This window comes from Dama dama, chromosome 27 (assembly GCF_033118175.1).
Source record: "Dama dama isolate Ldn47 chromosome 27, ASM3311817v1, whole genome shotgun sequence".
Classification (NCBI taxonomy): domain Eukaryota; kingdom Metazoa; phylum Chordata; class Mammalia; order Artiodactyla; family Cervidae; genus Dama; species Dama dama.
The window spans coordinates 49236951-49251887 of NC_083707.1; the positions used below are offsets into that span (position 1 = coordinate 49236951).

Below are 14937 nucleotides of genomic sequence, written 5' to 3' on the forward strand. Positions count from 1 at the left end.
TCTGCTTGGGCAGAGTGGAACACTTGGATAAAGACAAAAGCCTTCATGACATGGGTGTTAGTGTTGGCTAAGGACAAAGTCAACGAAATGTGCAGGAAAAAACATCCTCCTCTGACTTACTATTGGATAAGAAATTGACAGTACTGTAAATGGAACATAAGTTTAATAAAAACAACTGACAAGTTCAAAGGATTAATACCAAACATTAGAAATATCAATGTCATGCCAACATGAAGATTCCAGAAGTAAAATATGAGGAAAGACTAAAAAGTGGTATATTTCAGATACTGTCAACAGCAGAGAAGTTTTGAAGTTAAAAAAAATCAAAAGCATGGTAATACTCCTCAATTATAAAAGCATTAACAATGGAGCAGAAAGTACCTGGACATTAGGAGTCAAGAAACCTGCATTCTACTATCAGAAATGTCACTCAATTACCTTCATCAGTCACCTTATCTGTCAAGTTTATCATACGTAAAATAGTAATGGAGTGGATCAAATATATTAAACACATTCCAAGTGTCTATGGTTTCTCAAAGAACTAATGCTATGTATGTAATGATGCATCAAATGGATGAAATAGCCATATTATCTTCTTGAAATAAAGCTCAACCAAGAGTTTTTAGAAACATTCTAAAAAATAAAAAATTAAGATGCACTGATAAGGTGGATACACAATAATAAAGCAAATATCCTGAAATTGTTACATGGGTGTCCAAAGTGCAATTATGCCTGCTTAAAAGTTCCATCACAAACAAGGAACAATTAGAGAAAAGGAGCTCTCAAAAATCAGAAGTGATTGCTGAACCTTCATCGAAACTTAGAAATGGCTTTTAAATACATGAAGAGATAGTCAATCTCACTTGTAACGGGAGAATGCATGTGAGGATCATTAATGTGATTTCCATTTTTGCCTTTGGACATGGGGTATCTCTTTTTGGTGGGTTCCAGCATTCTCCTGTTGAAAAATCAACAGCCAGCTGCGATTCTGGTGCTCTTGCAGGAGGTAAGCACACGTCCTCTACTCTACCATCCTGATTTCCATTTCTAACTTACAAAAAACCTGTAACAGACTACATTGGCATGGCTCTGTTAAATGTTTTTGGTGGAACTTACAAATGGTACACTTCCTTTAGGGAACAAGTTTTTACCAAATTTACTATATTTTTATCAAATTTTTAAATGGTCACACTTAATTGCAATTCTAAGACTTATATGAGGGCTATATATGTGTATAGATGCATCAAGTGAATTTCTGTACACATACTGCATCCAATGCAGTATTATTCAGATCTAAAAAGACATGAGCTACTAAGCCAGGAACACAGAGGAAACTTAAACACACATTACTAAATAAACAAGGCCAACCTAAAAAAGCTTGTACTGTAGGTTCCAACTATATGACACTCTGTTGTTATAGTTGTTTAATCACTAAGTCATGTCTAATTCTTCTGCAACCCTATGGACGGTAGCCCGCCAGGCTCCTCTGTCCGTGGGATTTCCCAGGCAAGAATACTGGAGTGGGTTGCCATTTTCTTCTCCAGGGGATCTTCCCGACCCAGGGGCTGAACCAATGTCTCCTGCATTGCGGGCAGATTCTCTGCCACGGAGCCACCTGGGAAGTCCACAGGACACCCCAGAGAAGGTGAAAATATGGAAGCAATACAAGGATCAGTGGGGTGACCAAGGCTTAAGGGGACATGAGGGATGAACAGGCAGAACTCCGAGGAATTTTAAGGCAGTGAAAGTATGCTTATGAAACTATAACGATGGATGTTGTAGCTGCTGTTGTTCAGTCATTAAGTTGTGTCCGACGCTGAGTTTCCACGGACAGAAGCACACCAGACACATGTCATTATACACCTGTCAAAACCCACTGAATGTACAATGCAACAAGAATGAACCCTAATGTACACTATGACTTGGGTGACAGTGATGCATCAATGTAGGTTCATCGACTATAACAAATGTGCCACTGTGGTGAGAAATGTTGACAGCAGAGGAGGCTATGTGTGGGAAGAGGGATACAGGAATATTCTATACTTCCTGCTCAGTTTTGCTGTGAATTTAATATTGTTCTGAAAAGTAAAGCCTTTAATTTAGAAAAATGAAATACTGTTAAATTATTTAGCTAAATAGATAAAGGTAAGATAAGGGTAAAGGTGTATATATAAACCATCAAAATAGCTAATAATGAAAAACGATTGTCTCTGGAGAGTAAAGAGACATAAGACAAAATCAGTTCTCAGCATAACCCCTTTGTGCTTCTCGACTGCCTTCCCAAACCCTATGCACATACACATTATAATCTAAGACAAGTGCATCAATGACTAGCTTTAGATATCCAAAGGTAATGTAATCTGGATTATGCCCCCAAAAGAAACAACTCTATAAAGAATTAACTTATTGATACATAAGTAGGACCAAAAATTAAAAAGGAAAAAAATCAACTGTTTGTTGGTAGAATTAAAATTCAGTTATTAATGTCAAACCAGCTCATTCATATTTTGTGATACTTGTACTAATAATAGGAAAAGAAATTAACAAAAGCATCCTGTACCAGTCTTGCTTTTATTTTTTTACTTGTATCAATTCACTTTGATGCACTGGGTCTCTATTGCAGCCCACAGGCATCCCCGGCAGCGTGCAGGGGCTTCTCTCGTTGTGGCGCACAGGCAGCTCCCGTGGCAGAGCACAGGCTCCAGAGCACTCAAGCTCAGTAGCTGCAGTGAGTGGGCTTCTCTAGTTGTGGCACCCAGGCTTAGCTGCTCCAAGCCATGTGGGATCTCAGTTTCCCGAATATGGATCAAACCCACGTCCCCTGAATTGGAAAGCAGATTCTTAACCACTAGCACCAAGGAATTCACCAGTCTTGCTTTTATAAGAGTGAAAATTCTTTGAAGGCAGAGATTCAAGATTTTCAGGGCTGAGTTATATGGAAGAATCCTGCAAACTGAGTCTCTCACACCTAATGCCAGGCTAGAGCCAGTTCTCCAAAGCAGTCAGAGAAGCTTTTTGAAGCAGCCTGCCACAAAAGAAACTTACTTCAGTTCTCACACAGAGGATTCAGCTTATGCTTTTGAATCTTATACATCCTGTTTCCTATGACCACTATACTTGTTAATGACCAAGGCTATTAGTTTCTACTGAGAAGTTTAAAATAGGAAAATTAACTCAGAAGAAAATATAGCCAATGCTTTTCTTAAACACTATGTGTAATGTGTGTGTTAGTCACTCAATCGTGTCCAACTCTATGCAACACTATGGACTGTAGGCCGCCAGGCTCCTCTGTCCATGGGACTTCTCCAGGCAAGAATACTGGAGAGAGTTGCCCATCCTTTCTCCAGAGGATCTTCCTGACCCTGGGATTGAACCTGGGTCTCCTGCATTGCAGGCAGATTCTTTACCATCTGAGCCATCAAGGAAGCCCTACTATGTGTAAAGCAATACACTCTGGCGGTGGGGGAGGCCTATGTCAGTTTTAGTTGCGGCATGTGGGATCTCTGTTGCATCATGCAGGAGCCTTCGTTGTTGCACACAGACTTTCTACTTGTGGTGTTCAGGCTCAGCAGCTGTGGTGTGCAGGCTCCGGAGCGCCCCGGCTTCAGAAGTTGTGGCCTGTGGGCCTAGGTACTCCGCAGGAGTGTGGCGTCTCAGTTCCCTGACCAGGGATGGGACCCACATCCCCTGGATAACAAGGTGGATTCTTAACCACTGGACCCCCAGGGAAGTCCTGCAATACATTTTTATATAATCATGAAGCATTTTAAAATTTACAAAAGCATTTTCGAGTGTTTTACTCTGGTCTTCAACACAATACTAAGCAACAGATCCTTGGCAGTGAGAGCCCTCGACAGACCTCATCCCAGGATGAGATGCTCCCTCCCAGCTGCCGGTCCCTCTAGGCAGCCAAGGTCGTGGTGTACTAAACTATCGGCTTGTTGGGCTTGTCCCTCAATGGCTACATGAGCTGATCTCCAAACTGATGCACTTCAGTCTCCACATCTAAAATATTAAACTGAACTGCTGCTGCTGCTGCTAAGTGGCTTCAGTCGTGTCCGACTCTGTGTGACCCCACAGATGGCAGCCCACCAGGCTCCCCCATCCCTGGGATTCTCCAGGCAAGAACACTGGAGTGGGTTGCCATTTCCTTCTCCAGTGCATGAAAGTGAAAAGTGAAAATGAAGTTGCTCAGTTGTGTCTGACTGTTAGCGACCCCATGGACTGCAGCCCACCAGGCTCCTGCCTTCTCCTAAAGTGAACTAGATGCCTTTAAATGTCTCTTCCAAGTGACAGTCTATGATCTATGAACTTCAATTTTAAAATGAGAAAACTGAAGTGACACTGCTGATGAGTGGTAAAGCTAAGATTCAAACACTAGTTTCTGGATTTAGAATTAATGGTGTTTTTTCCTACTATAAAATGTCTCTTACATGCCTTGGCAATAGTCAATTATGTGATTATGAACAATATGAGCACATGTCTTGTAATATTAACATTTGTGGTACTGGATATAGCTCAGTCAGATTTCTTCAGTAAGCCCAGTAAAGACTTACATGTTAAATTTTTTTAACTAGGATTTGCGTTCCCCCCGCCCCCCCCGCACTCCCCCCCCACCCCCGCGCCAGAAGCACCAAAAATCAAGTTTAAACTAATAAGCTACTGTGAACTTGGTTATGTCTTACTGGTATTTGAAAATGCCATTATCTTTCATTCAGTGCTTATAATGCCTTGAATACCTAATCCAACCAGAAATCTACACTAGGTATTTACAGCACCTAAAATTTAAATGCTGACTTCTTTTAGCCACCCACTCTGTTGAGGCTGGATTTGACACGAGTTTGGGTATCAACATGCAGGGCTACAGAAAGACATTTTCCCAACAGTTGGGCCCTTCACTGCCAACACGGAGTCTCCAGTTGCTTCACTCTCAAAGACTTGCAGACTTCATAAAGAAACTGTTTACAGTTCTTCAGGTTCTTGAACCACCTATTCATCATTAGCACCAAAAGTTTTCAACATTCAAATTTTACAAAGTATGACATCTAGGCCAATACCAACACCTGTGAGTCAAATAAATATGTATTTTATATCATTTTATTATACTTCATAAATCCAGCAACGTTAATTTTATAAATAAGATTCTTAACAGTTCCATTCCTCCCCAAATACATCCAAAATGGGTAAGAGAGAAATTATCTCTAAAATATATGTATTATGTTCTTATACATTCTAATAAAGAGAACCTTAAATATAATCGACAGTTAGCCCTTCTAACATGCAAGTCTTTACTTCATCAAACAACATAGCTTCTCTAGCCCTAGTTTCCCACAAACCCTCTGCTCTAATCCAATGAATCCACTTGTATTCCCCAAACACACGATATATACCCAAGAGGTCCCTATGCAGCTCCTCTCTGCCTCCTTGAAGGTCTGGCCGCAGCTCATCACTACAGCTCCAAATGACTGCAGCGTGTATCAGCTGTTCCTCTCAGTGGGCTTTCTATGCATCCATCCATCTCTAAGCTCTTCCAAAGTCATGTCTTTCTTTGCCCAGGGCCTAACACAGTAAATACACATAGCAAAGTGTATTCATAATATATATATATTTTGCAGATTAACTTAATGAAAAAGGAAGTATTACATTGTGAAGGGATAATCTAAGGAATGCTGCTGCTGCTGCTGCTGCTGCTAAGTCACTTCAGTCGTGTCCAACTCTGTGTGACCCCACAGACGGCAGCCCACCAGGCTCCCCTGTCCCTGGGATTCTCCAGGCAAGAACACTAGAGTGGGTTGCCATTTCCTTCTCCAATGCATAAAAGTGAAAAGTGAAAGTGAAGTTGCTCAGTCGTGTCCAACTCTTCACGACCCCATGGACTGCAGCCTACCAGGCTACTCCGCCCATAGGATTTTCCAGGCAAGAGTACTGGAGTGGGGTGCCATTGCCTTCTAAGAATCTAAGGACTACTGAGATATAATGTTGATTTTCCCTAAACTAAATGGCCCCAGACTAGTCAGCATTTAGAACTAATTATCTGAGCTCCAATACTTTGGCCACCTGATGCAAAGAGCTGACTCATTAGAAAAGACCTTGATGCTGGGAAAGATTGAGGGCAAGAGGAGAAGGGGGCAACAGAGGATGAGATGGTTGGATGGCATCACTGACTCAATGGACATGAGTCTGAGCAAACTCCGGGAGACAGTGAAGGACAGGGAGGCCAGGAATGCTGCAGTCCATGGGGTCACAAAGAGTCGGACATGACTAGCAACTGAACAACAACAATCTACCATTTCCTTAAATGTTGTGAAATGTGATTTCTCAGAGTTTCAGTTTCTGGCTGCCCCTCCAAACTGCTAATATCTATAAGACACCTAGTGTTTGTAATACAATGTACCAGAGTCAGACATGACTGAGTGACAAACACTTTCACTTTTTTCACCAACTGCAAGGGGCTCTGAGCCACTCTATCTGCAATGGACTATTCCTTAGCACACTACCTTGTTTCCATATAGACCACATGATGAGCAGCAAACAAAATATTTAAGCACACTGAATAGGCTGTGCCCCCAGGGACTTACTCATTCAACAAATATTTTTTGAGTCCTCTACATGCCAGGCTAACCTCAATACTAAGGGGACAGAAGTGAGCAAAACAAAGTGCTGGCACAGGAAGAGCCCTTGTTTTCACGTTGCTTTCATTCTAATTTTATTTGAGAAATAAAATAACATGAAATAATAATATGAAAAGTAGTGATAAGCATTAGGACAAAAAAATAAAGCATGATGAAAGGACAGACTATGAAGGGGTGCTATTTTACGGTAGGCAAAGCAACTGTTTCCAAGAAGCCGAACCTTGAGCAGAAGGAAGGAAGCTTGAAGGAGGACAGGACATGAGCCATGCAGATGTCTGAGCGAAGATATTCAAGGCAGGAGAAGGAAGGTCAGAGGCCTTAAAGACAGGAGTGGGTTGGCAAGTTCCAAATCAGCAAGAACACCAGCATGACTGAAGCAGAATGAGTAACATGGACAAGGCCAGTAGATGACACCAGGTACCTCTGCACTCGAGCAGCAGACTGTCTCAACACACACACACACACACACACACAGTCCCCCAGAAAAGGCAGTGAAGGCAATCCATTATGAATATCACATCTTTATCAATATATAACTTACGACAAATCTAGATAAAGTTTCTTAGATTACAGAATTAAAATATCTGCCCATTAGGGCTAGGCTGAGAATTAGGAGCCCTGGTCCTTCCTCCTCTTTGAATTCACAGGTTAATAAAGGAGAAGATACATAAACGGATCTCAGAGGAAGGGGCCAGAGCTCACAGCAAGGCCCGCTCTAAGCAGACTCCCAGGAACTGTCCAGAGTGTGGCACAGAGGCAAGGAGCAGAGACTGCTCTCAACAACAGCCTCGCTGTAAACAGCTGAGAGTGAGAGCTTTGACAGAAACAGCAACAAACAGACAAGGAAAGAAACCCTGCTCAAGCTCTCAAAATAAACTCTATTTCATAATAAGAAAAGCATCCTAAGCAGTCCTCAAAACATCAAGTACTATGCCCATCCAACATTACTGCTTATGCGGCTAGGGCCCCATCTAAACTCCATCACTGGGTACAGTCATAGAGTCTCCATTCAACCTCAATGGCAAAACTGGAAGAACCTAACCAGTGTCCCAAATTCTAAGTGTAGTGCTTTCAACTCCAGCCTGCCAACCATGTTCCATTTCACTCTCCATTAGTGCCTTAAGAGACATACCTTTGTCATACCTTATTCCTCTCCCATTCAACTCCTTGAGATCAAGAAGGTATAACAGTTAAAAAGACAAAGTTTTACTTTTGAAAGACACTTTAATTCTAGTGGATCAACCCAATACACACTGAAAAATGTCAAGTCACAAGACTGTGCCTGACTTAATCTTTCTTTTAAATACACATATAAAAGCTGAGAGGTATGGAGTTAATAAGGAAGGATTCCCAGAAGGTGTGCAATTTTAATCTGACACTGAAGATTAACACCTCATAGAATTAATATTTTATCAACAAATCCAAACTGAGAAGCAGAATCCACTTACTGCTTAAAAGTAAATTTTCATTACAGATGAATTCTTAGAAATTCTAGGAGTTTACCATAGTTGATCCTGTTCTCCTAATTATGAAGAATCAGTTAAAATTTACAGATTTCTAAATTCTTGTAATCACTTTAAGTTCTTGGTAATCACTTACCTTCAATATTAACAGAATGATTTCAGAGTCTCAAATGTTTAAGGTAGAGAAGTTTTGAATTACCCATGAAGGTCATTAAAATTAGATACCTCTTGCTATTTACCCACTAAGGCAGCACATTAAACGTCAATGTTTATAGCAAGACAGATGACAGTCAGGTGTGTCAGAGCATCGCCAGTTTTCATAGGCTAATATTCCTCCTTAAATTATAAGCTGATTAACACTGCACTATGGTTATAGTAGATGAAACATTTGAAGAGGGGTTTGGTTTCACATGGAAACTGTTACCAAGACAAACCTTCTTGTAGGATGGAGTTCCAAGAACATTAAATCATAAGAAATTGTTTCAGCAGCTGGTTAAAGCTGAGTGTACATAATACAAGACATCTGGTTGTCTGTGCATTTTCAGTTCATTTAAAAAGTATAAACACATTAAAACACTGAAATGTTTGATATATTACAACACTGTCTACTTGCTCTCCAAGTGTTTAAGTGGCTGGTCTCGACATGGTATTCACGGCTTATTTACTACCTAAGGGGATTTATCATTTCCATCCCCCTTAACTTTACCACAACATTTTATCAACAACAGTAACAAAAACAATGTACTTATCTAGGATATATATGAAATTGCTGGTACTTGGTAATAACAAATGTAATACAGGTGGCGCTGTTTTTAAAATTAACATCAGGAACACAAGAAGCCTCACACATACCATGATAAACAAATAGTAGGCAACACACAGGGCTTCCCTGGTGGCTACATGTAAACAATCTGCCTGCCAACGCAGGAGACGCGGGTTCCATCCCTGGGTCGGGAAGAGTCTTGGGGAAGGAAATGACAACCCACTCCAGCATTCTTGCCTGGGAAACCCCATGGACAGGGGAGCCTGGCAGGCTACAGTCATGGAGTCGCTAAAGAATCAGACACAACTTAGCAACTAAACAATGACAACAAGCAATGTGTGTGTTCCCCCTCCCACATCTGACCGTATGTAACAGAAAGCTAACTACAGTGGCTTAACCGAAGGAACTGTTTGCTCTTTTAACACAAGAAGAAAACCAAAGATAAGCCATCGAGGGCTGGTGTAATCTTTTCATAACATTATCAACACCCCACGCTCCTGGGACACTGTTCTTTGTGTGTGGCACCCATCATCCTAGATTCAAGGTCGGAGCACTGCCTCCACATCCAGGTAGGAAGAGAAGGGCCAAGGGCAATGAGCTGAAGATACATGCTCTGCAAGCTCCTGACTTCCGCTTACATGTAACTGGCCCAAACTGTCATGGAGCCACATTTAGTTCCCAAAGAGCCTATAACTAAGCTGGGCACACACATCCCCCAACAATATTGGAGAAGAAGGTGAGAAAGGATACCAGGCATGTAAAGAACTGTGTCTGTCATAAGAGTTCCACTACCTGGGACACTTTCTCCATGCCCTTTCCCTATCAGTGATTCCTCAGCTGTCTCAGCCCTACCTTCCAGGCTGCACGTGACCAGACCAGGTCGCAACAGGGTTTGGTGGTTCTCGTTTCTAAGCTTATAATACAATTCTTCCTATAATACAATAAACCTATACTACAAGGGTTTCTCTTGTGGCTCAGGTGGTAAAGAATCCACCTGCAATGCAGGAGACGCGGGTTCCATCCCTTGGACGGGAAGATCCCCTGGAGAAGGGAAAGGCTGCGCACTCCAGCACCCTGGCCTGGAGCGTTCCACCGACTGTGCAGCCCACGGGGTCACAGAGCGTCGGGCACAACGGAGCGACTCTCACAGCACAACTCTGGGTGCTGCACGCGTGCACAACAGAGGCCTGTTTCCCCACAGATGCCCAGCTTTCCTTTTGGGCCACAGGCAAGGGGCATATTTCCAACAACATCTACAAACAGACTGAGATTTTGTGACGATAAATCTTAAAACCTATTTTTTTTATTTCAAACAATAACTCCTCTAAAATGTGCAATCTCGGGAATTCCCCGTTTGTCCAGTGGCTAGGACATTGCACTTCCACTGCAAGCGGCATTCGTTAGATCCCTGGTCAGGAAACTAAGATCCCACCTGCCGTGTGGTGTGGCCAAAAATAAAAAAAATATTTTAAATGATAAAACTTGCATTCTGAATAGTGGGTGTAAGAGATCACCCTCCAGTGGGGAAAACTGGTTCTTTCAGGGGTGAAAAACTTCATAGATATTATACTGATGTATGGCCTTCCAAAAAGTCACAGCATATAAACATATTCAGTGTATCTGGAGTATTCAAATTTCATTAGGACTCTGGAGAGGCAATTAGGAAAAAGAATCCTTTTCTTTTTTTTTTTCATTTATTTTTATTAGTTGGAGGCTAATTACTTTACAATATTGTAGTGGCTAATTACTTTACAATTTTTGCCATACATTGACATGAATCAGCCATGGATTTACATGTGTTCCCCATCCTGATCCCTCTGGGTCAGGAAAGAAAAAAAAATTCTAAAAAGGCTCCTCTGAGAGACAAATAAGGTTGAGAATAACTGCTTTAAAAGTAACAAACATTTTGAATTATACAGGAACTGCATTCAGCTGTAGTAACAGAAATCTAGTTATAACAGTGCAAACAAGGTCTATTTTTCTTACATGAGAACTCCAGGAGTGGGGGCGGGAGAGGGGTAGTGGTTGATTACTTTGGTTCAGCAGCTCAATGCCATCAAAGCAGAAATTGCTGTGATTCTCTTAGTTCATGCCAAGATGTCCAACACAACTCTAAGGAGACCTTGCCCACACTCTGGAGAACAGGACAGTGGGCTCTCACAGATAAAAATATATATATGCCTCTCAGGTGAGTCAGGTCCTTGTAAAGAGCTCTGCCTGTAAGTTTCACTGGAGGACGTCCCCCTACATCTCACTGACCACATCCAGCTTCAAGAGAAGCTAGAAATAGAAATCCAACCTCTCCAAAAGAAGCCAAATATAAAATCCAGAAGCAAGGAAGAAGGGAAGAATAAATAATAGGTGGACAGGTAGTTATATCTACCATGTATGTATCAGATTCAAACTGCTTTTCTCCCAAACCCTGGTTTACACAGATTAATTCTGTGCTTATCATATGCTTCATGTTGCTAAGGAATTTATCTTCCCCTCAACAACATAAAATTCTTGTGTTGATGACAGGTCATCAAAGTCTAACTATTATCACACAAGACAACGAGAAGCCCATGGATGTACACGGAGGCATACATAAAAGCGATACATGAAAGTACTATGCCACACCCACAAACTCTTCAACACGATCAATTAGCATGTTCAACACACTAAGAAGAGAAAAGTAATCCTGGCTTAGCCAGAACTTACAAGAGTGGAATATCAGTGATTAACTGCATCAAACAGCAGAGCAATTCTTCCAAAAGATCTTCTGAGTCAGAACCTGGTGAGACACATAAAAAAATTTTTTTAACAAAGTATAAAGTAGAATTCAGTTGTTTGGAAGTTCAGTTTTCATTTCTAATGAGAATAATCATTATTACAGAAACTCAGATACTAAGCTGCCCTCTGAATAAAATCTATACACTGAGCAAGTTAACATCTATTATAATCTTCATCTAGTAGAGGAATTTTGAACACCAGCAATTAATTATATTGCTTTTAATGTCTGAAGGCAACTATGACTTCCATAGACCAGTGGTTTTCAAATTTCTTATACTGTACTATGTCTTTTCAAATAAAATTTATACTGAAGTCAAAATATATAAAATAGATAAAAACTCAAGCTGCTCCAGCTGTTTAAATCAGAAATAGAGTACCCGCACTCCTTCCCCCAATGAAAATCTGACCTTACCCTTGATCTCCCTGCAGACCCAGAAGTGCCTTCTCTGAACTCATGGAGCCCCAGTGATTACGACTGGAACCCACTGAGAGTCTAAACACCTCTTTACAAAGAACCAAAGTCAAAATGGCTTTCCCAAGTCACAAAGTAAGCAGCAAAGGTTGGTTGCAAACTACTGTTCCAACAGAAATGCTCCTATGTCCCAAACTTCTCAAACCAAAGTGACTTTCTAACTTACGAAGCCAATCAGGATCACATGTGGCTCCCAGCTTTGGAGGTGCTACTGACGCCGATATCTACGAAACTCTGTCTTCCCTCAGTTCCTATGACTTCTTTCTAACCCACTACTTTTAAAATTCACTCGCAGTATCCACTTCCTCAGAATACCCTTCAACACTGGCACACACCCAACTCTCTTGCTCACCCTAAATAAAAACAATCATCTACACGGCATCTATGCCTTGTGCATCTGTCTGTTAATATAAATGTTGGCTACATTATCCCAGAGCTTCTGCCTACAATTAATGCATGCCCCTATTGGACTTTGGGGCTTCCCAGGTGGTAAAGAACCTGCCTGTCAGTGCAGGCAGATGCCAGAGACAAGGGTTCAATCCCTGGGTCGGGAAGATCCCCTGGAGGAGGGCATGGCAACCCACTCCAGTATTCCTGGAGAATCCCATGGACTAAAAAGCTTGGCTGGTGGGCTACAGTCCAAAGGGTCGCAAAGAGTTGGACATGACTGAAGCGACTTTGCAAGCACACATACATGCACTGGGCTTGACCCTCTTATGAGAAAAAGACAGACAAAGAGTTTGGCACATAATGTACACTCAATACATGTTCACTGAACTAAACACAGGTGTCCAAGTCCAAATTTAGCAATTGCTTCTAAAACATCAAAGCACTTGGCATCTCAAAGAGAAGTTTAGCAATTCTTTTTTCTAGACCACATCACCTGGTATTCAGTTTGAAGAAATTCCTTCCTGCCTTGCAATAAATAGAAGTAACTGGCACAGCAGCCCTCTGAGAGGTCAGTGCAAAGCTTGAAGAGAACATTAAATCATACTGAAAACATCAATCAATGCTAAAAAGAATACACAGCAAGACTCAAGTTCAATAACCACATTAAGTCTCACTCTAGAAGCAGTAGGTTACTACCACTTAGCTCAACAAGTGAAGGAAAGTCAGGAGAAGAGCCAACTCAATCTTTCTCAAATCCAGAGCTGTCCAACATGACCCATGTGAGTTAACAACCTATTCCAACAAGTGGTTTGTTGGCATGTATTAATAATATATACTCAGTATGTATTTGCTGAACTGTCATTCCATGCCTTACCGTAGAGAATGTGGTGACCCAGACCCAGAAACGTTTAGAATCACTGATTTCCTAAAGAACATTTTAGACTAAGTAAGTTGACCAGTTTACCCCTGCTTTAGCCAAGCAGCCTGCACAAGTTTTTTAATTACAGAGGTGAGGGAATAAGTGCTCAGGACCCACAGATGGCACCTAATTGGATTTTTTTTCCCTCCAGGGGTGTAAACACATCTAAATTTCAAATCTTAAAATGGTGACAAAGACCTCTCTTTGGTTCCATGTGCCATCCAAATCATGACTTCAGTCAAGTTTACAGCCAGTTAACTAAGGAGTACATTCACAGCTTCGTTATCAATGTAATCCTAATGAAAATAATGTTGATAAATCCATCTCATACAAGTAAAACATAGCATTTCAAGGTCAAAGTTCTAACAAAACTAAAGATAAGAATAAGCAAATTTCAAGTGAAATCTCTGACAATTTCCATTTACTAAAACAAAAACATTCTTGCATAATACTATATTCTCATTTCTGGGGTTACTCTAGAAGCAAACAACTGCAAGGCAAGTCAAGAATGCTAAGATTTGACTGCTTATCAGGCTTTACATTAAGCAAGTCACTCATACTGCCTTAGTTTCCACGCATCATTTATCACTCAGCTTCCATATGAGGCAAAATATCTTCCTTAGTTTCAATTAAAAACAAGTAAATATAAAACTCACCTGCCAAAAATTACAGTAACACATTCATGCATTTCTTACAGGAAAGAGAATCTTAGAAGTCCTTGAAATTTGCAGGTCCATGACAAAGTAAACTGATGTTCTTTGAGTAAAGGACTTTGCAGAGATTTGAATGTGTTTACTATGTTGTGAAGTTTTACAAACCAGAGTTGTGTGTGTGCTTTTTTTAATCTCTTAAAAGTTTTAAATTGCCTCTATAGCTCCAGCCAAATATTTTAATACTTTAAATCATAAACATTCCATTATCTCTAGCCCACATTAATCCTAACAATCATTCTTAAGGAGTAGGTATCATCATCATTTCACAGATTAAGGCTCAGAGAGGCTATTTACCTACAGTAAGTGGCAGAGTTCAGATTTAACCTAAATTCAGACTTCCAAAGGGAGGGTGGGTGTGGAATTTACAAATTACTTTTAAAGACCCGTTTCTATACAAAGCTAGAAAAAAAATCCAGTCAACCAATCCAAGTGTCACTGAAGACCCTACAAATCCCTGGTGAGTATTCTGAGCCACGTTAAGGAAGAGACTGGAAATACCACAGATTATTTTACACATCAAGGTGATATCCTACAGAGCCATCCATACATACTCAAGTCCTTGACTTAAATATCTCAAACAATGAATAAATTACAATCTTTTATTAAGAATATCTTGCAGAACAAGGTCACTGAAACCTCACCCCATCCTTGAGGTTCTCCCACTTTCAAGCCCAAACTCCGCTTCAGTAGTCCCTAGGATCTTTCAGCAGAGGGAGGCACAAACATGAGAAAGCAAAGATAGAGAAAGACAAGCTTTCGGGTCACTCACAGCTCTAAGGGGCTTCTCTTGGGGCTCAGCTGGTAAAGAACCCT

At 40.9% G+C, this 14937-nt stretch overlaps 1 protein-coding gene across 2 annotated transcripts in view; it reads right to left on the reverse strand.

Annotated features, from left to right (window-relative positions):
* DYM (dymeclin) overlaps positions 1–14937 on the reverse strand; it is a 372695-nt gene that overhangs the window by 291619 nt on the left and 66139 nt on the right. For both annotated transcript variants that reach the window (XM_061130629.1, XM_061130628.1), the window contains exon 6: positions 11559–11631. In XM_061130629.1, the coding sequence (XP_060986612.1) occupies positions 11559–11631 (73 nt within the window). The remainder of the gene's footprint in view (positions 1–11558; positions 11632–14937) is intronic.